Source organism: Acomys minous (genome assembly GCF_964271855.1).
Source record: "Acomys minous genome assembly, chromosome: 6".
NCBI classification, from domain to species: Eukaryota; Metazoa; Chordata; class Mammalia; order Rodentia; family Muridae; genus Acomys; species Acomys minous.
The window spans coordinates 20,186,979-20,214,817 of record NC_140487.1 but is presented as its reverse complement, the minus strand read 5'-3'; the positions used below and the strand labels follow the sequence as shown (position 1 = coordinate 20,214,817).

Sequence of the window (27,839 nt, the reverse complement as noted above, 5' to 3'; positions counted from 1 at the left end):
CTGAGGAGACACCATGATCCGAAGGACAAACAGGATATATTTGTGTGCCTGAGAAGTAGACTGGAGCACATGTGTAACACGTGAACACGAGCGAGGGTCTGTGCAGAGGAAACACATTTGTACACTCTGCAGATCTTGATATCTGTCTTCCTTTGGGACATAATTACAATTATTGTTGAAAGCTAAATACTGTGGCGCCTCTGCTACTTTTACTTCAGCTCTCTTCCTCACAAACAAGTCTCCCACTAAAGGGGACGACAGGTGTATATGTCTCCAAAGCAGAGTAGATGAATCAAGGTATAGAATGGCCCTAAGGCAGAAGCAGGTAGCAGAGGAATTGTCTAGAGACAGAAAGTATGTGTCCTTCCTTTCCAAGAAGCCGGAAGCTACATTTTCAATTGCTTTTACTGTGTGTGTGTGTGTGTGTGTGTGTGTGTGTGTGTGTGTGTGTGTGTGTAAACAGGGCTGCCAAGGAAGGCCAAATAGATGATATTCTACACAATTCAAGCAGGTCCGTTTCACATAGAGTGCATCGGCAATGATGCTTTCTGGAGCTGATCAGGTTAAGCCCAGAGAAGCCTGGCTGAATGGAGAGGAGAGGAGAGAAGGGGAGGGGAGGGGGAGGGGAGAGGAGGGGAGGGGAGGGGAGGGGAGGGGAGGGGAGGGGAGGGGGAGGGGAAGGACTCTGCTTTTTCAGATGATCTCACCCTCTTAAGTCCTGAAAAAGCAGATATTTGCCCTTAGCAGTTAAATTTATCTGGGTTACTATTACCTAATACAGTAGAGTGAACTAGCCCATACAATTGTTTTCTTCTGTGCCTGAAGGATCCATGGTGTTCTGAGAAAACTTTGGAGACAGACATAAAAATATGAAAGACAAATGACAGGAAAGATAGGTGTGGTGGCACATGTTTTAATACCAGCAGTGGGAAGGCAGAGGCAGGTGGAACTCTGTGGGATTGAGGCACGTCTACTCCAACATAGCAAGTTCTAGACTAGGGCTATACTGTTGGACACTGTCTCAAACAATAAACAGCAACAAAAAGGGCACACACAAATATAAATTCATACATACATCAAACATACATTTATACATACATACATACATACATACATACATACATACATACATACATTCATACATACGAGTAAGATAAGCTGAAGAGTGGGGTGTTCCAACCACACACTTAGCCTATTCCACACACAAATGGACCAAGAGACTTAAGAGACAACAAAGAATTCAACTGGAGTCCTATAACAATGGACTTTAAATGCTAAGCTAGTAAGAATTGTTGTAGATATTGAAAATGGATGGAAACACAAACCAGGCATTCCCTCTTATATGAAAGCATTGTATGAGAAAGTTACTCACAGATTCCTGGCTGAGGAGGCCTGAGCAATGCCTTGTCCTCTGCATGCTGGCTGATCCCATCTGCTTGGCTCACTATGTATTAACTACACACTGTATGCATCAGCACAATTACACGGTTTCAGAAAGACCTACCAAAGCACCCATTTCTGGCCTACCTTGTATTTGAATGTTTTATTTCATTTCCTCTCATTTGCAATGTCTTGGATGACATTCCACAAGGAAGTAAACTTTCCAAGTACTGTCATGTTAGAGCCTTAGGAGGGGACTGATGTGGCCAGGAGTGTTAACAGGGGCTCGCTGTATGATGAGAAATGTATGTTTTCCTTCCTCCGGCCAAATTTTTCTAGACCAGAAAGTGAAGGTTTTTCAAATATTAGCATGTAGTATATTTAACAAAGTGCTTACCGAAAATCCCACAAAATATGTCTTTTCTGCATATTTTTAAAGCATACGGGTGCTCACCTTGGTTTGTGTAAGCATCCAGTGGTACATGCTATACTTTATTTTGGCTGATGTGACGTGTATTAGAAGGGTGGCTCTCTTCAGGCTCTGGGAGAAGTTGGCAGGCTGTATACAGAGGTGGTCCAAGGCTAGGATGACTCTGGTCAGCTCCGTACAAGAGCCTTTACAATCTGTTGTACAAATACATGGGGAATTCACAGCTCAGCTTAGCCCTCCCTTTGGCCACCTAGTGAGCCCTGGTCAATGTAAGTCTGGCTACAGCCAGCTTTCTGGGTGTCTCCTGACTTGCATCTTGCCCATGGCCTTTCAGCTTTCATTTTGCCTGTAAAACTAAAATCAGAAGGTATCTCCACTGTTTAAACGATCTTGTTGCTCTCCAGGGCTGACCAGGACAAAACTTATTTATGGAGAGTCAGGCTGTTCCAAAAGGACTCATCAATGCTAACTGGGAAGATCAATATGGTCTCAAAAGTCTTATTTAGCACCAAGTAACTTGTATTTCCTTTGAAATTCTAAACAATTTTTATGAGCAGAATGTGATAGAGTTATTACAAGAGAGATACTCATCTCTAAGGGAAAGTCCACACTTCTGTCACTCAAGGCCCGACACAGTGTAGTATAAAACTAATACGCAGAACAATTTCTTTTCTTTCATTTTTTTCATATCCGCTTTATTCATATTATTGGTCTCAATAGTTGGTGTTGCTGACACTAACATTCAGTAGAACTTTGAACAGACAGATTCATAAGCCTCATTTAAAATACCTCGTCTGAGGCATATCTTAGAAGTGTGAACAAGGTATCGTCAGAAACAAAGAGGATTCACATAGATTTGCTAGAGAGTTAGAGCTGCACCAGAAACGACATGAAGAGAAAAGTGTCAACTCAGAGTTGGAAGTAGAATTGGCAGTTCTCCTCCATAGACCCTGATTGGAAACAGAGCCGAGCTGGCTCTCCTGGATTCAGCTATGAGCCCACGTGGGGTCAGTTGTCAGAATTGGAGAACTCAGTGAGAGGAACCTGTCTGGGCTGAAGTTAGGGGAGAGGCCAGAATGCCTAGTAGACTCTCTACCCTAGCAGGGATTAATGGCCTGTAATATGAACTTGAGGGTGATCAGAAGACACAGATGTACATATTACATAAAATGAACGTATGGTATGCCAAATATCGAACTGAAAATATTTCTTTAGAGGATATTTAATAAAAAAAAATAAAGCTAAAAGAAATAGATATATTTTTCTATAGAAACATTTTAAGTATCATCTGAGAAGAATTACCACCTAAAATGTTCAAATACAGAATCATATAAAAGTGACAAGAGCATTTGTACTTTAGTTGAGACCTTATCAACAAAAATGGTCCTTAAGGCTCAGGGACCATCACAAATGAGCAGGAGGAAAGATTGTAAGAGCCAAAACTTGGTGAAGACAAACTGGTGTCTTTCAGATATGACATAGTCATTGTCCGCATGAGCTCACTTACAGCTATAGTCGCCTGCCTAAGACATGTAGAACACTGGCCCTATCACCATGTCATCATACATGAGGAAGAGACTCACTAGACCCATTCTTCATTAAAAGTCATTTTTTAAGGCATCTAGGTAGGAAGGGGAATTGTTCGAAATAAGAAAGATTTCATCTGGAGAGAGAGGGTTGGGACAAGCAAGGGTAATGGGGACTAAAAAATGACCCCAACTCAGTATATATATATATGAAATCCTCAACTATCATACCCAACGTTTAACCCTAGAAATTATAAAAAAACAACCTGCCAGGAAACATACATGCCCACTTGTGCAATAGTGGCATGACCCATAAAGGCAACCAATTGCTCCCTGATTAGTGTCAAGGTCAGCTTTACAGAAGGAAATCCATGACTGCTACTGTAAGCCTCACCAGTAATAATAGGAAGGTCATGGCCCCAATGAGGGAACTTACCATTGTTATTTAATTAAATTGACAAAGCACTAAACTGTCTTCTAAATATCCATGTTTATGCATATAAACAAAAGCTACTCTCAGCTTTAACCAATGAAACTTCTTTTTGCCGTGAACAAAGGAGAATATAGAGGGACTCATAGCTGCCCAAGATACTAATGATGACCTGACCCTAAGAGAGACATTTATACTATAACGCTAAGGCTGAGGGACCACTACCAAAGAGGGGCTAGGGATAATGAAAGAGTTGATAGATAAAGATAAGAACTACATGCTGCTACCTTCTGGACAGGATATTAAAAACTTGGAATCATGAGCTTACAGCAACTGCCATTACTTTCACTGGGCCTTCACAAGACTGGCTCATCAATTTTTGGTGATAGATAAGGAGGGGACTCATGGGCCCCTATCCCTTACTCCTGACATCCTGGCTATTGATAGGCTGTGGGAGAGATGGAATCATTGTCTCCGGTTGTGCACCCACTGCTGAGCCCAGCATCACTCCGATGGGTATCTCCAAACACAGAGGGTAGCAAAAGAAAAGAAACAGACAGGAATGTAGGAAAGAGACTTGTAGAAAAGAAAAGTTGAGAGGACTGAGAAGGAGTTATGAGACGTGGGAGTGCAAATAACCAGTATGTGATTATTATACTATATATATATATATATATATATATATATATATATATATATATATATATATGAAATTGAACAAAATTGAATAATACAATAGAGAAAATAATGAAAAGACAAAACGTTAAAGACAGTAGCACTCCTTTCTACCTTTCCATTTCTATCAGTGGCTTCTTAGTAATTAGAGTTGTCTTGGTGTCTTTGCCATTTCTTTTCCCTCTTGGAAGCAGTTTCTGCCAATTTATTAATTCTAACATTCACAACTTTTCACATTAGACTGGATGGCGTAATGCAGTTTAAATAGCAAAATAGCAATCACTTTTCTTAGGGGTGCATAAAGTGATCTGCCGGCCGCTGACCTGTCCAATTCAAAGTCCTGCGGTAATTGCTTTGGGCCTCTCACTTTGGACAGCTGCAGGATGCCCTCTGGAGATCAGGATGAAGTGACACGGCCTACTATGCTCTCTCCCTCCATTTTCCACCTGACCCAGACTAGCTGTCTCCCTGAGGTGACAGATGAAGGGACCACATCCCTCTCGCGAAAAGCAGCAACTGAACAGCAAGAGCTGTAGCCAGGCCCTCAGCCCTTCTTACCCCGAGGCTTTGCAGGTCCTGGAAGGGCTGGGAAAGCGACAACCTAGTGACCTTGCAAAACAGAGGGCCTCCCTGTGTTCTGAGGGCTCTGGTTGCAAACAGCAGGCACCAAGTCCAGTGGGAGTTTCTAGAAGGAAATCTGGTGCTGACACCACCTCCGGTGGAATTTATTAGAAGGAAATCTGGTACTTATAGAATCAACAGGAGGCCTAAGGAACGGTCTATAAAAGAACCGTTGACCAAGAGAATCCAGACATGGGTTCTCAGGAACAATCTAACCAGCATGCTGGGCATTAATGCTGGAATATCTCGATGCCCTAAATGTATCCTAGTTGTCTCCTCCATTTTACATCCCAGAGCCCAAAGACAAAGTGTGAGCTGAGAACATCTAATCTGTCTTCTGATGTCTTGCCTTCTTCATCCTGTCTCCCTTCTGGCTTCAAAGGAAGAAAGGACCATCCCACTTGTCACCAGTACAGAGCTGCTCAGGGCACTATCCTCTAGACAGGAGACTGTAAGATTATACTGCCAAGCAGTCCCAAATCTCCCACTAGACTCACTTTCCAGTGCTCTGACTCTCTAAGGCTAGAAGGCCAAGTCAGGTAAAGGCTGTGGCATGGGAAAGTTGGCTGCCCTGGCCTTATCTGAATCAAGGATTAACAGAGGAAACTAACTCTTGCAGGGTTCACACAGGGGCAGTTCTGTGCATATCATGTGTCCTTCACACAGTCTCCAGGAAGGAGGACAGTAAGTTGACAACAAGTTTTCTGACCAGGGCAAATGAATGTGGCATCCAGAGGTGGCAGAACATGGGTGCTAATTAAGATTGTGTATCTAAAAGATGCTATTGTATGAAGCAAGCTCCTAAGGCTGACAAGTATCTAACTTCTGCCACTAGTTTTAATTTCTTGTGTGAATCCAGCTACAGGAAACCATACATGGGTGGTAAGAGCTTTTTCCCTTTCCAGTCTCCAAGGAAATGTAACTGGGAATGAATGAGAGGCCCCAGTCATATATCAGTAGTCTGCAGAAGGTCTCCATAAATCCTTTTTTTCCTAAGTTATTGAACTGTTTTGAAAATGGTCCTAACAGAAGTTATTCCAAGTGCACCAGAAAGGAAACCAGAGTCTTAAAGAAAAATATACTCTCTTTGCTGAGCAAGGCAAACATATCAGTATTCAGAGAAACAAACCAGACTCCTGTGTTTTATTTCCTCAACAAATCCACTGAAACTCTTACTTTATGTCTTTAAAAGGCTGATAGACAAGGAGTTTTGTGGCTACTAAAAATTAATACCTACAAATGGTTTGTAACCACTTTTAAAAGGCAAGCACTTTAAAATGTTTTCTCTGTTGTTTATAGTCCTTTATTTATGATATTTTGCATATTGTAAACACAATACACATTTTTGTGCTTTTAAAAAATACAAATTGAATGCATACTCTCTGGGGAAAGGTTTTCTTCTATTTAAGGAATTAGAGTGAGACTTTCCTGCATACTTCTCTGCATAAACTAACACGTTGTATCACAGTTCTTTTTATAGCCAAGCACCTCATAGAATAATATTTTCCAATAAAACTCTTAGTGACTTGCTATTATGATGGGCGTTTTAACTCTTCTGAGAACTAATCTTCAAAATAAGAACCTTCCTATCGGTGAAGAAGTTGGTACTATTTAAAGAGGACTAAAGCAGTGTCATTAAATGAAATACCTTCAGTTTTGAGACAGTGAAGATGGAAGTGTGCAGATGCGACAGCTCCACTGAAACTGTGAGGTTTTTTTTAATCTATATTCAGTAGAGCTGGAGATAAACGAATTTGGACCTTGACCTCTTGGTCCACAGAACAAGAGGTCAACCCAATTCCCCAATTCTCAAGGGTCACCTCTGTGTGGCCTTCTTCTTGTGACCATTTTTAATGGGGGCACAGCTTTCCTAGACCAGAACACTGACTCCTGCCTTCTTGATAATGTGTCTGTGTTGCTATGTCCTTAGCATCTGTTGTGATGGGCTTGTAGGTACAATGGAACTGGGGGTCTTACACAAAGTCTGCAAATATTTAGTGAATGAATGTGTAGAAGGTAAGAGAAGAGGTGATTTCTTTTAAACTCTACTTGAACCAATGAAATCAACCACCTACTGACATTACTAGAATAAATGTAATACTATATTATTCAAAATCCATGAGAACAACTTTCAGTATTTTTTATCACTTTATATTTGTGAGTTAAATTTTCCACTGATACTTTGTTCCCCCAAATCTCCTATGCTACAGCCAGTGATCCCAAGCACTCCTCTAAATGAGGCAGGTGGAGAGAGACCCACATTTACATAGAGCAGAAAGGGCACTGTAACATCTGGCCATAGAAGTTGACTGGGGCCATTTGTTAGTGCTCATTAAATTCACATTAATGCATGAACTATTATGAATGTGTAAATGCCATTTGGTGTAGGTTGGTTTCTCCCAGACCAGTGGCATTGACTTTGGGGGTCTATCCCTGGTTGTTTACTTGCCAATGGCATTTGACCTGGGGTTAGACCTGTATTTAACCCTTCCCTGTAGGTCAAAAACAAATTGATTTGGCAAAAATGAAATTGGAAATGAGTCATCTGTGCAGCAGGTGTCCCTTGCTCAGAAAGCATTCCAGGTGGAAACATTTTCAGATGTGTTTTAGACCCTCTCCAAGGAAGCTTCAGAGGTCAGGGAGGCAATTCCAAGACATCTCATGTGGTCAGGATCAGGGGAGGAACGTAACAGGTGCCCACTCAATGCAGTTTTCCCAGCAGGTTGAGAGCCTTTCAAAGAAGTCCATTTGGAAGATAATTTATTCATATATTCATGAACATTTGTCTGGCATTTTCTGTGAAGTGACTTACTTAGAAGTTGCCCTAAATGACTGGAACTTTGCCCTTTAGTCTACCTCCCACCATCAGCCAAAGACTTTGATTTAAAGATGAAAAATAATTGCGTTTCTCTCTTTCTTCTTTCTAGAGGATGAGGAAGATGAGGAGATGGTGGAACCCAAAATTGGTCATGATTCCGAACTGGAAAATCAAGACAAAAAGCAGGAGGCCAAGGAAGGTATGGTTGGCAGATGCACTGGGTGATTATTTAGTTGTGTTGTGTTTTCTTTTTACCAAACTAAGAGATCATAGGAGCAAATAAAGCTTCAGCTCACATTCCCTTTGTGTAAGATTTTGTATGATCACTCAATACATTACATTTAAAAACATACACTGGAATTTCCAGAGCCCATATTGGTTGTATTCAGGCTTTCCTAAGCAAATAGTGAAGCCAGCTTCAGTGCCAATAACAATTCCAGTTAAATGATTACTAAATATGTAGAGATAAAAATAAGACAAACTATCAGGTGTCAGGTTAGACCATAAAAGGTAATCACGAGGAAAAGGAGCAGATATGATTTTTTTTTCAATTTGTTCTGAAGTTTTATGTATGCTCTATCTGGAGACCTTAGCATCAATTGTTACTGTTGTACTGTTGAAAGGGCTCATCTATGACTCTGCCCATGTGAGGAAAATAACCATGTATATCTGTGATAACAGTCACTGAGGCTTAATAGTTCAGGGGTAGAGCTCTTTTGTAGTAAGACCCTGGGTTCTGATCCCAGAACTGGAAGGGAAGACAAAATTAAAATTAGCATCAATTAAGGTCTTACAATATTCTTGCCTCTCCTCAAAGAAGTTGAAAAAGCACTGCCAACTATTCAAAATATCCTTTGGGGGGTATTCACTATTATTATCTTTATTTTACTGGCAGAAAACTAAGAAGAGAAAGATTTAAAAACTGCTTCCAGAGGCATACCTTACTTACAAGTGCATGAGCCAAGGCATAGGTTGAATCTACAACCTGAATATTATGCCACAATACCATCTTTATGACTTTTCTTTTTTATATTTCCCTTTACTGTGTTAAGACTCTCGGTCCACTCAGGCAAAGGGATTTTTGAGTTGTCATTCTTACTGAAAAAAAAATGGCAAATGGTCCCTGCAGAACTGAGCACAGGTTTTAAAAGATTTTTCTAAACATCCAATTAGGCTTCTCAAGTACACATCAACGGAAGTCTAATAAGCATCTCCCTTCAAATTTAAATTTTAAAAATGGCCATGGCTCTGGCTTGGTGTGTGGCAACTGCTTGATGGGAGAGTTTCATAGGAATGTATGTCGGGGGCCCATACCCTCACTCCAGTTGCTTGTATTCCCGTGAGAGAGAAATCCATTTTATCTGAATAGCTATCACAGATTGTATCTGCACACGGGTTTGGATAGATAAAATGTGAAGTTACTTCTTAGCTTTTAAAAATTGTTTCCCAGAGCTGGAGAGAAGGCTCAGTAGTTAAGAGCACTTCTTGCTCTTCCAGAGGAGTAGAGTTGGGTTCTCAGCACCCTCATAGGCACCCTCATAGTAGCTCACAGTTACAGTCTAGCCCCGGGGAACCCAGCATCTTGTTCTGGCCTCTGAGGGGACCAGGCACATAAACAGTGAACAGGCAAACATGCAAACAAAAGCACCCATAGACATAAAATAAAAATAAATAAATCTAAGAAAATTAAAAATAAAAATTACCTCCTGCTAAGGCATATTTGAGTTCTTTAGGTGTGCTTAATTTTGTCTTGATTTTATTTATGCAAACTCAGTGATAGAAAAAGCAGCAGAAAGGAGTGAGGCAAAAAAAAAAAAAAAAGAGAAAGAGGTCTGCATCCCAGGGTGCCTGGATCAAATCTTAGCTCTGCCACTCGTTAGCCGCATGACCAATAATGACTAACTGGCTTGACCTGTGTTCTTTTGGCTCCAGTTTCTTCATCTGGCAAGCAAAGATAATACCTACCACCTCAGTTTGTTTTTTAATGTAAGACTCAAAGGGGCTAGTATGGAACAACTTGGCACAAAATAAGTGCTGTGTAAGAGTTTGCCAAATTATTATTAGTGGTCCTGCCTTACAGGACCAGGTCTGTAACTGTGCCCTACTCATGATGTTACAGCCTTGTATGCCCAGTTCCCTACACTCGCTTTTGCCATAGCTCATAGCTTTGAAATCAAAAGATGCAAACAGTTCTGTTTTGTTTTGTTTTCCGTTTTTTCAAGAACCATCAGTAAGGAGATTACCATGCCCAGTTTCAGGAATTTAGGAGGTCAGGTTCCAGGAGTGACTGAGAACAGGAAAAAGATTCAGCACCTCAACAGTTGCATCCACAGAAGGCATCAGGTTTACTTTTTTTTTTCCAAGAATCTCTAAATAAATTCGATGGGAGCCACTTCTCATTTAAACTTCCACTAAAAACATCTTTTTTTTTTTTTAAGCCAGTGAAGTGAATGCCATTATCACGGTACAGCTAGGGACAAAATAAACCAGGATCTATTGAAATGCATGCTCTTTCCTTTTTGCAAAACCTCTTAAAACATGCCCAGTGATATACAACCACTGAGTTCTTGTAGGCCTTGGCAGGGATTGCCCACTGCCACCCCGCCCCCAGCCCCAATCTCCAAACCCTCTTCCTGGCAAAGCCAAGCACCCGCTTCTTAAGTTCCAAGCAAAAACACCCTTCAGTTTTAACTAGTCTCCATGCTTTATGGAACTGATTAAAGCCATACTAAGAGTCAAAAAGAAGTTTGAGAGAACATTTCCTGTTACCGCAGCACCGTGGTGTGCCTCATTCTCCATTAATGGCGTTTCTGCAAATTAGCACATAATGGGTTAAAAGCATGTTTATGTTGGCATCAAACTATCTGGCTGCTTCTTCTTCTTCTTCTTCTTCTTCTTCTTCTTCTTCTTCTTCTTCTTCTTCTTCTTCTTCTTCTTCTTCTTCTTCTTCTTCTTCTTCTTCTTTAAGCAAGACAGTATTTTGCAAACTTTAAAAAGAATCTCTAGCAGATCTAATTGTGGCGCCATTCACAGGACTGCTGTAGCAGTTAGGGCTGTGTCAGCACTTCCATCGGGAAACCCTGCCTTTAGGGGACTTAGTCCTCAGCCATAAAAATTTGCTCTGGGCTAAAGCTTGACGTACACAGTTTCAAACCAGGGAACATATCTTTTGGGAAATCTGTCTATTTTCTTTCCTTCTTTCTTTCCTTCTCTTCCTCCTCATTGTCCTCCTCCTTCTCCTTTTTCTTATTCATGAATTAAAATATAGTAAGGGATTGGCAAAAAATCTAGTATGCACTAGTTTTTTTTTTAACACACTTCTCCATCTGACACCAAAGTGCAAAAGACATCGAGTATAAATAAACACAGTTTTGATTTGCAATTTTCCACATGTGCCTTTTTGCACAAAGAGTATATTTCAGGTAACTTTTTAACTTTTCATCAAAACTTCAGGACTCTCCACATGGGAGCATCTTGCTAAGAGATTCAGAACGGGAGCATTGGACTTCTCATTCCAAGGAGCCCTGAGCCTCGTGTTAACTTCGGACATGAATGTCTGTCTGCGTTAGGTTCATTTGGTTCCCTGCTGCTGTTTATGAACTGATTGTACTGTAAAATCTCCATTAGGGCATTGCCTCAATTTCATCTGATGTTTTCACTAGCTGCATGGGTTACTTTTTTTTTTATCTTTTAGATAGTCTCGCAAAATATCTTTTAAACACCATGCTTTTATATTCCAGTATAATGATGGATTGTGAAAACAAGGCAAGCCATTTATAAAGTGGGTATTTTACAAATAAATCTTGGCTTAAAATGAGATTAAGGAGCTGGGAAAGTGGCTTAGTCAATAAATTGCATGCAATGCAAACTTGACCTGAGTTTGGGTTCCCAGTGCCTATGTGAAAAGGCACATGCAGCAGCCCTTGCCAATAATTACAGCACTAGAAAGCCAGTCTACACAACTGGTGAGGCTGAGATTCCTCGTCTCAAAAACGAGAACGTGGTTGAGAAAGACACCTGACATTGACTTCTGGCCTGCACACACACACACACACACACACACACACACACACACACACACACACACACACCCATACACACACCACAGGACACCTACATATATAAGCACACACAAAATAAAAGTAAAGTATTCAATATAAGTTGTGGGCTTCATTATGTATATTTTGTCTATGTAGAGGCAAATATTCTAAGAAATCTAGAAACAAGAGACAGAGGAGGTAGTGAGACCACTTCAAAAGAAGCTAACATATTGATAAGAAAAGTCAGGAAAGCATAGCTAATAGGACAGACTCCTCTTAAAGGGTACATGAAAAATGTACTTCATATTTAAGACTGAGAGATATTAACGTTTATATAATTAAATAACAAAATGGAGATTCTAAATAAAATTTATACTAGATTGTAACTTTGCAGGTCACAAACTGAAATAATTTCTAAATTTTTACTTCAAGTTTTTAAAAATTTCACGAATTTGATACATCTTTTTTTATACACGCTATTTGGAATAAATATAGCTGGGTAAATTTCTAAATGATCTTGTTCTTTGGACAGTGTGTAAGTCGTATTTCCGTAGTCTACCCTTCGCCCAGACTCTTCTTTCAAAGGACGCTAGAAATGCATGAAACATTGCCAGCCACCAGCTCCTGAAAGGAGCTCTCCACGTTTGGTACTGGGAAGCCAAATAAAATATTATCTAATCCACACCCATGATTTCCTCTGATGTGGCTTTTTACATCTACCTTGAATGTGTATATATGTGCGTACATATTACGAAGAGAGATATATAATTCGTTGATTTAAAGGGACAGGCAAAGGCCCCAGAAAGACATTCCCAGGAGAACATGGGCGTGCATCTGGGGAAAGGATACTGCTGGCCGTGTTTGTTTTCCTCTCTGTGTTTGACTCGTAGTGGGTTCCCTTAGCTAGCACTTTGTTTTTCGGTCTGAGAGGTCTCACTTCTCAGTGTATCTTTTGGCTTTGGGTCCTGGGTGGCTCCATTACGTTCTCGTTATATTGTGACCACGCTTACCAATTTAAATGGCTTTTAAACAACAGGAGATGGGTTTTAATCAAAAATACCTATAGTTTTTATTTAATTTCTAAGTCGACTACTGTTTATGACTTTTTGAATAGAGCTCATCTGCACATGCATGTTATTATTTTGTGCGAACAAATCATGTCATTTGATCCCTGTTAGACATCAAAGCTTAATATAAAGTGTATCCTTTGTTTTGTTTCAGTAGCAATTTGATTTCAGGCCAAATATTGTATTGTGAAGGGTAATGTCTGGGGAGGCGGCTGTTTCGCCTACCTGGACTCCAGCCTCTCCAAGGTCACTTTGATCAGCTATTTCTGTTTCTCCCAGAGAAGAGGTTGTGTGTCTTGAAAGCTGAGATCAAAGTGACAATAAGCTGCAGGGAAGGGAAAAAAATTACAGAAAATTACACAGATACTATTTTTTATTCAAGGTAATAGACTTGTAAGGAGAGATACAGGGTTAAATAGATGTGGTTCAAAAAGATAAGCAGAGAGTAGACATTCTTGATTTTTTTCATGGGAGGAAAAAGCAGGAGGGTAAAGGGAGAAAGTCTCTGCTGCTTTGCTTAATCTCGAGAGTGTCTCGTCACCTATGAACAGTGATCATCGCCGAATCTGCTTAAAAGGAATTCTGCTGGGCCCATACTAGCCTGGTTTGGTGAGGTTAATTGGTTTGTTAATAGTATGAACTCAACAAATAAGGCTGAGTATTTTATAGATTTGGTCTTTGTTTCATCTGGTTACATTTAATAGCTTTACTGTACTCATCAAAGAGAAAATTCAAGCTTCCCTAGAAAGTTAAGAAAATACATTAACAAATTACTTCTGGATCACTTCTTGTTGAATGCTTATATGCTTTGGGATGTATATGTTTATTATCTTTTTCAGGATCTATTTTTTATGTGCATTGGTGTTTTTGCTTGCATGTGCGTCTGTTTGAGGGTACCCATAGCCCCTGGAAATGGAGTTACAGACAATTGTGAGCTGCCATATGGGTGCTGGGAATTGAACCTGGGTCTTCCAAATGAGCAGCCAGTGCTCCTAACTGCTGAGCCATCTCCCTACTGCCTACTTATGATTTTTAAGCTGGACTACTGCTCAGAGTTTAAGATCAAATTAATAAGTAAGAGTGAGAGCCAATAAGTGGCTGGTAAAATGGCGGGTTTGTAGCATTCTCCTCATTATTAATGGCCTCTACCGACTCCCAATCTGAATCTAGACATCACCAGCCTCATCAGTTCACAGATTGGCCTCCAGGGAAGACTATGCAGTAGAACAAGATGAAAATTTGGAAAGTCCCAATACACCCAGTAATGAACTGTTTTTGATTCTGTTTGGAACAGACAGAAATGATGAGTGGATTGTGTTTGCAGGTCTTCTGTTGCAATTGATGAATCACATTTTTGCCATATTGTTAAATGGGCTGCATTTCTGAAGTGTGATTCAAATTCACCAGAATCTGTCTCATTATTTTTATTATTATGAATAGAGTCTGGAGTGTTTTCAGACTCCGGTGTCATGGTCTGAGGCAAGTCAGGAGAAACACAAATGGGAGAGAGAAATCTCCTATGATGGCTCTACAGTAAGGCCATCTTCCAGGACAATGGGCCTAAAATATCATTAATCAAGCCCAGTAAAACTTCTATAAAATGTTATGTAGCAACTGACTGTACCTACAAGATTCCTCTCATCATGAGGCCAGCAAAAACCTGGGCCAGATTGTGGAGATGGTCTTAGAAGTCATGTGAAGCTCTGCAGAAAGTGAGGTCATCAAGGACACTAAGTGTGATTTCAATTGGTGAGTCTCCTTCTGCAAGCTAAGTAGCAAGTGTTTTCTGAAAGAGTGATGGAAGGCTCAACTGTTCCCTAGCTGTCTGCTCACGGGTAGAAGTGGGATTTCTAGAGACCATAAAGGTCTAGCTGAAAATTTCTGCCCTCAGCCTTTCCCCAGTCTGGAAGAGTTCCTAATCTCATCCCTGGAGTTTGAATTTTTAAAAATTGTATTTAAAATGGTTGCTGAGGGAATTGCTTATAGAACCATAGAACCAGCTGCCAATGCTGGGCTCAACTGACTTGCAAGTGCCATGGAACTCTGATAGTTATTTCATCTCCCCGTCTCATATTGTACCAGATAGAATCCAAATAAAATAAAAGAACCACTCTAAGTCATAAAAGCAAGTGCAGAATGTTTCAGAGAAGCCTGGTGTGAGTGCAGACCAGGAAGAACATAGCTTCCTTACTGATGTCAGCTTCTCAGCCAGCCAGCCAAAGTCAAGGGGAATTGCCTGGTGGAGAGCAGAGTGCATATCTGCACCATGTCACAGATAGATCCTAAAGTATGAGTTTATTAATGTATTTTTCTGCCCTATTTGAGGGTTTTGTCCAGTTTCGAAAGCAAATAGCATTTAGAACTGATATCTTAAAGCATGCCATTCTACTTTCATTTATAATAATTTTTAATTTTCGAAATAGCAACTAGATGAGATATAAAATCTTTTAGGAGGAATAGCTACAGATGCCTTTGGTATGAGTTTTAGAACAATTTATAATCCTAATTAACAATGGTTTGCTTTCCTCTATATTCTCTCTCCCTGGATAAGCAAGCTCTTTCAACGGCAGGATTTCTCTGGAACAGTTCTAAGTTGTACCTTTTCCTTCCCTAACAATCTCCCGTGCATAAAAAGCCCCTCCAAGAGAGCTGACAGAGGAAGAGAAACAGCAGATCCTGCACTCAGAGGAATTCCTCATCTTCTTCGACCGGACGATCCGAGTGATTGAGAGAGCGATAGCTGAGGACTCTGACATCTTTTTTGACTACAGCGGTCGAGAGCTTGAGGAGAAAGATGGGTTCGTTGCTTCTGTATATTCTGAAAAACATAGTGTGATAAATTGTTGCTTCTCTCTCTCTCTCTCTCTCTCTCTCTCTCTCTCTCTCTCTCTCTCTTTTTCTTCAGCAAAGTACCCATTTTGTTTTTTAAAATAGATTTTATTAATTTATTCATATTACATCTCAATTGTTATCCCATCCCTCTTGTCTTCATGTCTATTTTAGGACTTGGGATCTTTCTGTGCTACCCAAGCTGATCCTGGGCAGAGCTCAAGTGGTCTTCCGGGCTCAGCCTTTCCACTGCTATGAGTCCAGAAGCCTGCTTTACTTGCTAGTTTTAAATAAATTGACGTATTGACTAGGCAAGTCCCAAGTCTAACAAATGAGAGGAAGATTAAATTCCAGGACTGATTTGACTGTGGGCTTTGGTTATAACTTCTAGCTTAGAGTTTCTCTGTAATTATCCTGTGCCCCAGCGAAATTCTTTTGAACTTGATATCTGGAGCCTAGGCCAGGTGATAGAGATGAACAGAGCCATACACATTGTCCTTTGAGAAAACTCTAGTGTGCAGCTGGGGGATATTTGTAGTAGAGCACCTAGGTTGTTTCTCACTGGCTAAGCAAGCAGGAAACTGGAAAAAATAGGCGTGAGTTATATAGGGTAAGAACAGAGGTGAGAAAGAGCCTGGAACATCCATCTTCCTTTTAGTCCTAAAAGATTGTGTATGTGTTAAAAATGCATATGTACATCTTAGGAAACACATATGACAAAAAGATATTTACAGATAAAGCAAACAAAAACTAGCCAAAGAAATGGGGAGGGGGAGTGCCTCACATGACTTTCACTGTGACCGTGGTGTGTGTTAGAAAGGTCAGTGGCTGCCAGCCATCACCATGGGACATCAGGGGACACTTCGTAAGACTCATAAGAAGCAGACATAGTTGGATTGTAGCGACAGATCCTTTCGTCTGGGAACAATATATGAAAGTAGGTTCACTTGCCATTTGTACCAGCTCTAATTTATTATTATTATTTCTATAATTCAAATGCATTCTTAAAAGACAAAAGTCATATCAACCTTGAGGATACAGAAAAGAATGTACCAGAGGCATGGAAAACAATTTCACGGGGTGTTCTGGAAACATTCCGAACAGTTGGCATTGTCCAACTGCACAGAGGAGATAAACAGCATGAATTTGCATGCCCTACCATGTTTTTTTTTTTGAAATTTTTAAATTTTATTTTATTAATTTATTCACATTACATCTCAATGGTTATCCCCTCCCTTGTATCCTCCCATTCCTCCCTCCCTCCCATTTTCCCCTTACTCCACTCCCCTATGACTGTGACTGAGGGGGACTTCCTCCCCCTGCATATGCTCATAGAGTATCAAGTCTCTTCTTGGTAGCCTGCTATTCAATGTTTATTTTTAAAGAGCCAGTTGCTTTTAATGGTCTCTCCCTCCCATCTGAGTACATGACCTAGTACCATACTGCTTTTCCAACAGGACTGAACTGCATGTACTCCTGCCTTTAGTGGTGAAGCTGCCATAGGATTCGTGTGGTTTAAAGAGCCAAGGGCAAGAGAGGGCAAGAGAGGCAAATCATACTATCCTAAGTGACCAGAGCTTAGAGAGAGAATTTCTGAAGTGAGGCTACTCATTCTGAACAGGGACTCCAGAGATGAGTGGTGCTGCTGTAGCGTACTGGAATAAAGTGAACCAAAGAAGGGTGACTGCAGACAAATTCCTGAAGCAGTTTAGCAGATTCTTTTATAGATCCAGTAGCTGCTGGCACAGACAGGCATTACTCAGTTTAAGCACACAGCCCTCGAAAGAACTGTCTGATCGATACAGAGTTCTTCACAGTACCAAAGCCAGTTGAACATTAGCCAATCAAACACTGGCAGAACTGCTGTCAGTCCTCTGAGACCATATGCTCCTTTGCTCAATGACTGACATGGCTGATGTCTGGAACATTCCTGATTCCCCAGCTCTCTACCATATCTGTCTCATGGCAGAAATTATTTCCTGCTAGACAACTGCTAGAGCCAATCATAATTCACAGATAGAAACATGTACACCATTTTGGGGCTAACAGCATAGAAAGCAATATTAACATCAAATAACACCCTTTATTCTTATTCTCCTTTAACAGTGGAGAGTGTAATGAGTATACGTACTCAGGCGGAGGTGAAAGGAAAACTCTTGGGAGTCAGTTTCTTTTTCTACCGTAGGATCATGGAACCGGACTTGGGATATCAGGCACGTACAAGAATTTTTATCTGCTGAGCCCTCTTGCTGGCTGAGGGAACGTTTTAATAACCCTGCCTCAGGCTAGAGCCAATTAGAGAGAATAAAATATTTCAAAACTCACTGAGATAAGAACCTGAAACAAATGTGACATTTTACACTAGGCTCAGGATATATGTAGAAAGCTTTTCTGGGCCAGTAGGAAGAGCTTCGCGTAGAGGAGACTATCTTTAATTCATTTACTCGTGCTCATGTGCCACTGTGTAGGCAATACTCTGTCCTGACCCTTCACTCTTAGCTCTGCTATTTCAATCCTCTTAGGGATGTGCAGGCTGGAGCCAACCTTTCTTTCAATCGTCAGTTCTATGATGAGCATTGGTCCAAACATCGAGTGGTCACTTGCATGGACTGGTCTCTCCAGGTAAGAATTAGTGCTGATGGGACAAATTTGACCTGTGTTTTTATGGCATTTGTATGTTTAAAAAAATTAATTTGCTCTTCAGTCTTGGATATATTCCTAATCTATAACTCTTTTCAGACATTTGTACTTATCAATTTATATGTTCTTGATAACAAATAAGCACTCAGACCATTCTGCGCAAGGAACTTTGCTAACTGTAGTCACCACTAGTTTCCTCCTGGCCAACTTGATGAATGGACAGCCCAACCAGCTGACTTCTGCCTAGCACTGAGCAGTTATGTAATGTGTAAGAGCACACAGCTTAGTTGTGGTGAAGTAAGAATTTGAAGGCGGGTGGTCTGAATTTTGAACCCATGCACTGAATTTGTTTTTATCTATATAACTTAAATGCCAAGCATGCACCAACCACCTTGAAAACTTTATCTTATTTTATCCTCAAGGGTGTTATATAAGGCAGCCACTATCAATAGTTGCACAGTATATAGTTGAAGCACGTCAATAGATGCTAAGTAACATGCTCCCCATCACTCAGTGAGGGTACCGTAGAGCCAAACTCCAGCCTTGCAACCTTCTACTGAATAGATTTTAGTGTCTTTTTCCCTCAAAGAGCTGCTTTGAAGCTGAAAGCAGAAGGGCTTGAAGTTGCTGAGTGATCCATTCAGAAAGCAAGTGCTATAAGAAGTCACTGTTAGTGGAAGTCACTCTCTGGTCAGACAAGGCATCTTGGAAGACTGATTTGGCAAAGAAGAGGAAGATGACGTAGGCAGACAAGCAAAAGGGATATAAGAGGAGTCTCATTTAATCCTGTTGGGAATTGATGGAGAGTCCACTGCTCTTCACTACTTTACTGTCAGCAGCCACCAAGTGAGTAAGGGTAATTGCTCTTGAATCCTCTTTAACATCCAAACAACAGAGCACAGAGAGTGTGATTGTACGAAGACTAAGACAGTGGCACTTTCCCAGCCTCTCTGCAGTGTGTGGGTGGTCTGTGAGCATGCCCTGGTGTAAAGAGAAATCAAACACAAGCCCTAGGAAACACTTAACTTGGAGCGTTCACTTATTCATGGTCTGGAAATCGCACAGGAACTTTATCTGACACATACCCCAACCAAGGCAACTGTTAGTGGTTCCCAAATCAGCTCCCTGAAGAGACTGCTGGGCTACCAACAGTGCGGCTGGTTTGCTGATCCTCAGTGTGTGGTTGCATGGGTTTGTATCTACACAAGGTCCTTTCCATGTGACGTTTCTGTCAAAGGAAGTGAAACTGGAAACCATAGAAACTACCCCAGGGAAGGACTCTCTCTCTCTCTCTCTCTCTCTCTCTCTCTCTCTCTCTCTCTCTCTCTCTCTCTCTCTCTCTCTCTCTGCTTTCTTTCTACACTGTAGAAGGGAATTTGAAATTGTAAGACATGCATTTTATAGTTTTTGTAATAGAATCCCTAATTCTTTTTTCATAATAGTTTTATGGGCTCAAAGGAACAGCTTTTCATTCTGAGATGAAGAGAATTTCTGAATTAATAGAGACACACTTGGTGATAGGAAGACAAAAGAGAAGGGTGTGACACAGGTTCAGGGTGTAAGGGCAGCAGGCGTACCTCGGAGAGTTTCTTGTGTGAAATAAAGTGGCGCCATGGAGAGAAACCTGAGAAATAATTCTGCTTTATATCTTGAATTCCTTAGGCAATAACACTATAATTTCACAATACTTGCAAAATATCATATAAACACTACTCCCGTAAAGAAATCTGAGCATCTGGCACTCTACTCAGTGCCAGCTATTCAACAATGTTCAGTACAGGAATACTCTCCACAGCCCATGTGCCAGTGTCTAGATGCATATAACATTGGACTTTTACCTTTCTCACACAATATGTCCCCCTCTCTTATGTCAAAGACGAGCTTTAGTCCTACACCCCCATAGGACACTAACAGGAATAATTTCCAAAAACTTGTCCAGCTATGAATTCAGTCAAATTCAGAGAATCAAGAGAGTCCCTGCTGGTACTAATTCAAAGCCATTAGTATTGACAAGCACATCATGCCGCATTCTCCTTCTTGCCTAGCTTAGAAAACAGAGTCCTTGCTAGCCTCTCTACATCTAGTCTCTACCTATAGAATTATCATAAGCATTTTTATCATTTTTGTAAAGATTTGTTTTATATATTTTTATTAAACAACTTTTAATATTATCTTCCCCTTCCCTATCCTCCCTCATACCACGTCAATGTGTCCTAACTTGTTCTCTTCCTTTTCAAATTTCTTTTTTTATTATTATTACTTACACACACACACACACACACACACACACACACACACACACACACACACACACACATACACACACACGCACATACACAAATATATATGTATAATCTGGGGAATGTCCACTTAGAATGGATAACCTATTAGGGGCCTTGTCCCTGGGGACAAATAATTTTCTTTCTCCCATCAGTTCTTAATTTTCCAGGGGAGAGATACTATGAGATTTCCTCCTTCCATGATAGCATCTCTATTGGTGTCATTGTTCAGCTCCTGTTTAGTTAGGCATATTATTCGGGTATGGTATCGTGGTTGCAATTTCCCTGGCATTTTCAGGAGACACGTTCTCATTTTCTGGTCCTCTGACTTTTACAATTTCTCCACCCCTTTCCCTCAAGAGTCCCTAAGCCTTAGATACAGGAGTTATGGTGCAGGTGCTTCAGCTGGATCTAGGCACACCATGATCAGTTGCATTTTGTCCAGCCATGGTGTTCTGTAATGGTTCCTTTTGCTACAAAGAGAGATTTTTTTTTATGAGATGTGAGAGCTACACTTGTTTGTGGTATAAAGATGAGTACTTAGAATGCAGTTGGAAATTAAGATGGATTAGTAAAAGGGCCTTGGGTGGGCTTCCAGTACCAAGCATGATTTCCCTCCTGTTAAGTGTGCCTTAAGTCCAATTAGACAGCTGCTGGTTGTAGCTAAGATATGAGTGCCACTGCTACACTTTAGGGTCACTGTTGTGGTTCATAGGCATCACAGCATAGGCATCACTACTGAGGTTTCTCTTCCTTAGCAGCTTGCACAGCATCTTCTGATACTACAAGAGCTAGTCCTCAGGAAAGGAGTGTGCATGGCAGATCCAGCTCAATTCCTCCAAGGCCTGTGTCTGAAGGGCTTGCTGTCATTAGCAGCAGAAGTTACCGTCAACCTCGTATACAAAACAGCCAGAGCTGGGCGGTGGTGGCGCATGCCTTTAATCCCAGAACTCAGGAAGCAGAGGCAGGTGGATCGCTGTGAGTTCAAGGCCAGCCTGGTCTACAAAGTGAGTCCAAGACAGTCAAGGCTGCACAGAGAAACCCTGTCTTGAAAAACAAAAACAAAAACAAAACAAAACAAAACAAAGACAGCCAAGGGCAACAGTAGTAGACTATATCATTTTGGGAGTTTCTCGGACTCTCCTGACCAACAACTCAAAAGAGGGTTTTTCATGCCTAGTACTGGAGGTTTTTAGCCTATGGATCTCAGGGATAGGTAGTATCGTCAGCCAAAATGCTTCATTTTTAAAATGCAATTTTAGGTAAATAAATATATGATTCCTTTTGGTTTTTTTTTCAAACATGTTTAGTGATGCTTCCCTCCCCATCGCCCTCCCTCTGTACTGACTTCCCTACCCTCTTCCCAGTTAGTCCCCAGGTGGTTTCTCGCTTGTATCCTGTCATTCCTCTCTCTACAATCCCCCAGTTGTCACTTTTTACTTTCCTTATTTCTGGAGGTATTCCAGGTTCTATACCCACACCTGAGGATTTGGAGCTAGAAACTGCAAGTGAGCGATAACATGCAGTGATTATCATTCTGGATCTGGGTCACTTCACTCAACACAGTCTTTCCTAGGTCCAACCAATTTTCCTGAAAATTTTATGATTTCCTTTTTCTTTACAACAGAATAGTATTCCATTGTGTAATACAGTTTCATTATACATTCATTTGCTGAAGAATATTTAGGCTGTTTCTGTCACCCTAACTATTGTGAATAGAGCAGCATCTATAGTATCTATAGAATAGGATGCATACCCATTCCTTTTGGCATATGCTAAGGAGTGGTGTAACTTAATCATATGGTAAATTTATTTTTAGGGTTTTTTTTTTGAGAGTCCTCACCATTTTGTTTCTCAAATGCCCTTCCCAGCTGTCTCCCTGAAGTGCCCACCTCTAATGAGAGGAGCTTTTTTCCATCCCTGCCCTCGCCACATGCCTATGCTTCTACAGAACTTTGTGATGCCTCCCTCTTAGCACACATTGTTATACTTTAGTGTTTGAGCTGATGTTACTTTTACGTGTCTTGTTTCCCACTAGCCAATGGTGAACTCCTATAGGTCAGGATATGTTAATATGAATGTTTCTTGTCCTGTGTTGTACTTGTTGCCACATTTTCTTCATGCACTAGACACAGTCCCACAGTGGACAGATAGGTATGTAACCCTTCGAGCCAAGTTGACTTCCATTGGCTTCCTCACTTTGTCATTCATGAGCAATATGACTTAGAACATGTCACTTACTTCAGGACTCATCTTATTTACCTATAGAAATGAGTCATCCATTATCTTGTTTCTACAGTCATGAGTAACAAGTGAGGTAAGACATTGCCAAGCTCAGTGTCTGGGACATAAGAGCCACTTACAACATGCTGGCTCTTTCCTCTCAAGAAAATATTAGACTCTGTTTCTCCTGAAGATTTGGTCTTGATAGCAAAGCTAGTAATTTTGGGGGTAAATTTTCTCTAAGTTAAATATAGGGTAATATAGTCCTTATGAGTAATTAAATGACCAGAAATTTCACAATTGTTGAAAAGTATAATTTCAAACATTTAAACTTCCATAATTGCTTGGAAACTTGATAATGAGTAAACACGACTAGCCATGCTCAAACCAAAGGTTTTTTAAATAAGTACAAAAAGACACTTTGAAATCATAACAGTCTGCTTTAGATAAGAGGTAGGGTAGTCCCTCTACACCTTGTAATTCCTGCTATAGAAAACTTTGCCAAAGGCAGTTTCCTGGTGTTTTCACTAACACACTGCCTGTTTGCTAAAGAAACTTAAAAGCCAAACAAGTTAAATTATTTTTAGATGGAAAAAAAAAGAAAGAAAGAAAGAAAGAAAAGCTGCAAGTGGGTGTGAACGATGAGACCCAGATGTGCAGCTGTGGGATGCCATTCCAGACACATCTGGCTGCTCTCTGGCCCCCGCGGTAGTGGTGTCAGTGTTTATAGACTTGCCTTTCCACATGTGACATAGTTAAACTTCAGATGGACAGTCTGGAGACTTCTGTGTTTATCTGGATGTTAGTTTCATTGAACGGGTTCTGAATCAAAGGCCCTGCTTAATAGGCTTTGATTCATCTGCTAAGGAGCATTTTCTAATAAAGAATGATGACTTCCCTTGGTGGCCACATCCATGTGTGTTGTTGTATATACCTACACCTCCTCTGCAGCAACCAGTAAGCTGTAACTCTCTGTAGCTGAAAGAATGAATAAAGCCACATTGAAGACTTAGATTTAGTCATGGGTCCACCGGAAGGAAAAATCGAAGTGCACATTTGAATGTATGCAGAGCATAGAAAAACAGAAGATAAAGCTGGATTATATGTGAGGAGAGGCTCAAATGAGCTTTAATAATTCTGGTGTGCTAAAAGGGCCATTCATGAGCAGCCTAGGCAAGAATGGCATTTGTGTGAAATGTGTTCTAACTTAGAAATCTCTCATTAGACTCGTTCCCTATTTAACCACACCCAGGACAGAGTTCTTGGAGGGTGAGAATGTATTTCCAACATCTCATTAAAGCTTCCCTTGTGATTGTATGCTTATACTTCTTACATTTAATCATTAGATTAGTATGTGTTTAATAGAAAAGGAATAGATATTTGGGCTGATCAAAAACTTACTGAGATAAAAGAGTTTTTATAAAATCAAAACTATAAATCACTCAGTAGATTTTGACCTTAACACATCATATGCTGGAATTTATTAAGCTATAGGTTCAGAGATACAACAACAACAACAACAACAACAAAAACACTCTAGCGTTACCACTCAAGCCCTTTGTGATTAAAGAGAAGACAGCGAGAAAGGAACACAATACTGGCCATGTGCCTTAATGGGGGCATAAAAACACAAGGATAATAAGAATCAAGGGGACATCAAGAGGACAATCCTGTCAGAGGACTTGGAATCTTCATTCAGTCCCAAATGTGACTAATGAGGTGAACAGCACAGAAGGGGCACGCAGAGAGCATGCGCTCAGAATCATGGGTACAGAGGGAGCACCTCTGTGCTTCATTGTTACGGATGAAGGAAAAGGCCATAGGATATTGAACAGAAGCAATAGAGAAAGACAGACCAGAAAGCATTCTACAGGACTTGAATTTTCCCTTGAAAGCCATGATGAACCATTACTTGTCAAGCTGAGGGTAACTTACTAAATGCAGACCAATACAGACTTTACAAGGTCATCCTCACAAAGGATGGAGTATGGAGTAGATGGGCAGAGGCTGTGAAAAGCCTGCGAACAAGCAGCTACTTAGGAGTCTGAAGCCTTCATCAGACAAGAAGTTAATTTATGGGTCTCTGCCCTTAAGAATAAGAACAACCTGTAGATTCAAAATGCATATAGCACTTCGTGCTATACAGCATGTGGAGAGGAAAGACAGGAATAAGGAAAGATGTAAACAGAACATCTCGTTCATGCAGTTAGGTGAGTACCAGCTACAAGGCACAAATTTCGGGGAACACTGGGAGAGCAGCTATGGTTTGTGGGAAAGCCTGTCAGAATTTCTCTATGTGTCCCTCTGCTGCTGATCACTTTTTGGACATCCCGAGAAAACCCCAGTGGGCAGTCAAATACCAGTGCCTAGAGCTCAGAGAAACATCAAGCCTAGAGAGAAATTTAAAAATCATCACCATATTAAGCATATAAAAGCCACTGGGATCTGCAGGGTAATCTGGAAAGAAGGTAAAAGCAAAAGGAAAAATTTAAGAAGAAAGTAAATAGCCTTGCTTGGGATCATGTAACAAAAGGAGAGTCTGCATGGGTTTTACAAAGCAGTAAAGAAAGAAAATCAGAACAGAAAGTTGTCATGGAAACCAGTATCGAAGAAAGGCCTGAAGTGATTGATTCTATGGGATTTGAGTATGTTTCCAGCTTGGTGACCATGCGTGCACACACGAATATGAGGGACAGTAAGCAGGGTGTGTTGATATGATATTAAATGTGCCCAAATTGTTAAAGATAGGACCACTTGAAATGTGAGGCACAGCACAGATATGTAAGATGAGAAAATTCTCGTCAGCCAGTTGTGGTGGCTCACACTGATGGAATATATTGACAACATGGATGCAGTATGATCATGAGAAAATTCCTATGCTATCATCATAATGTAATGAATCTTTGTCATCTCTTTCACTTAGTACCCCGAATTGATGGTTGCTTCTTACAACAACAATGAAGATGCTCCCCATGAGCCAGATGGAGTGGCCCTGGTTTGGAACATGAAGTTCAAGAAAACCACACCAGAATATGTTTTCCACTGTCAGGTAGGAGTCAGCAGAGTTAAAATAATTCCTATCTCCTACCAGACCGAACATAGTTCAAGCTGTACTGCCTCTGTGTCTGGTTAGGAAGAAGAACTGAGGTTAAAAATGGAATTGTTGACAATTTTGGAAAATTCCCCCACAGTAACCTAATGTTTTGGGAAAGTGGCAGCTCTCCTCAAATGGTTAGGAAGCCTGGTTGGGGACTGTGTGTCATTTTCTTTCTATTTAAAACAGCCTCCATAAGGATGAGTTTATAAAGACCTCGCACTCATGAAGAAATTGTGGTGTGCCACTTCCTCTGCCTAGAGGCAGCATATGCCTGCCCACCCATGTGGACGCCCTCAAAGCGTTACCAGCCGAGTTGCCTCCTGTCTCTGAAACACACTTCAATGAATGTAGCCGTTTCTAAGTTTGTAGTCGCCATACTGGTCTGGAGACCATGAAACTCCCAGAGCTGAGGCAGGGGAAGACTTGTCACCAAAATTATTTGAACTGTTGAGAAAGGTAGATGCTGTTTCTACTTTGCAGGTGCAGATTGTTTCTGAATGTTGGGGGCATCTTGCTCCTTTTGTCTGGTGACATGTGTCTTCTCTTCCATTTGACAGACTGGGACTGAAATTAGGCCACACTTGCATGTGTTCAGCCTTGCTCTGCTGCCATGCTTTTGCCCAAATGCATTGGCCAGTGTATCAACCCCTTCACTAACGAGGTTATGTACAGGAAGGTGGAAAGCAAACATCCTACCTCAAATGTTCAGTTGCTTAAATATTAGGATTCGGAGAACTACTCTAAACACAGGCATCTGAAGAGGCCGGGAGGCAAATCTATTTGTCTCATCCTAGGAAGCTTTGTGTCATTTTATATCTAGGACCTGAGTATCTTTTTGAACTGAAATATGTTTACACTTTAGAGCATTATCAGATATAATTTGAGGAACAAGGGCCGCTGCAATAAAAGGCCCAGCTTCAACGTGATTGAGTAACCTCTAACTCTGGTCATGTTTTTCTAATTTGCTATCTCACAAACGACTTAACAAGAAGTCTAGGCCTACATAGTAAATAACTTTTATTTTCTGAACCTTTGAAATAAGAACAGGTTTTTTTTTTCATTTCTTTTCCTTCTTCTCCTTCTTTTTTTTTTTTTTTTTTAAGATTATCAAGTTTGTCAGCCTGATAAGCTGTTTTTGTAAACATAGAAGCACAAAATTCTAATTTTGTTCAGTTTTAAGGGGTTTGCTGAATTGCCAAGAAAATACTCTAAAGGATTATGGGATAAGGAGAAGCACATTTTTTAAAGACAGGGCTTTTAAAACTGTTTTGATATACAGAAAGCATATCTTTACTTTTAAAGCTCCAAGAAGTAGTCCATGCTGTTTCAGTCAATGCTTATGATGTTTATCATAACTTAAGGTTTTCTAATCACATTAACTGAGTACTGGTGGCCTGTGGCAATAATGGGTAATATGGTTAATATTCACAATATTATATAGTGAAAGAGCCAATGGGATCATGATAACTGACTTTTAAAAAGTCTTTGAAATGATCAGAAGTTTTAAAACTATTTGTTTTATCATGTCACAAAGCTAATGGCAGGACTGACTTAGGCAAGCATCCTTTCTTCATTCTCACGGTAGTTTGAGTATCATTTACTGAAGACCTAAATGATTATTGAGCCTTATATAGTTTCTCATTTAGATGATCATGCCATTAAGATTATCTTTTGATTTAGAAGAGAATATGGCCCTGATTTAATTTTATTTTTTTAATCTATAAGTATGTGAATAAACAAGATAAAGTCACATAAGAGTTACCCAAAGATATTGAATAAAATCT

At 40.5% G+C, this 27,839-nt stretch overlaps 1 protein-coding gene across 4 annotated transcripts in view; it reads left to right on the top strand.

Annotated features, from left to right (window-relative positions):
- DYNC1I1 (dynein cytoplasmic 1 intermediate chain 1) overlaps positions 1-27,839 on the top strand; it is a 290,036-nt gene that overhangs the window by 164,308 nt on the left and 97,889 nt on the right. For all 4 annotated transcript variants that reach the window (XM_084784778.1, XM_084784776.1, XM_084784777.1 and 1 more), the window contains 4 exons: positions 7,990-8,079; positions 15,623-15,785; positions 18,339-18,438; positions 25,882-26,007. In XM_084784778.1, coding sequence (XP_084640904.1) covers positions 7,990-8,079; positions 15,623-15,785; positions 18,339-18,438; positions 25,882-26,007 — 479 coding nt within the window. The remainder of the gene's footprint in view (positions 1-7,989; positions 8,080-15,622; positions 15,786-18,338; positions 18,439-25,881; positions 26,008-27,839) is intronic.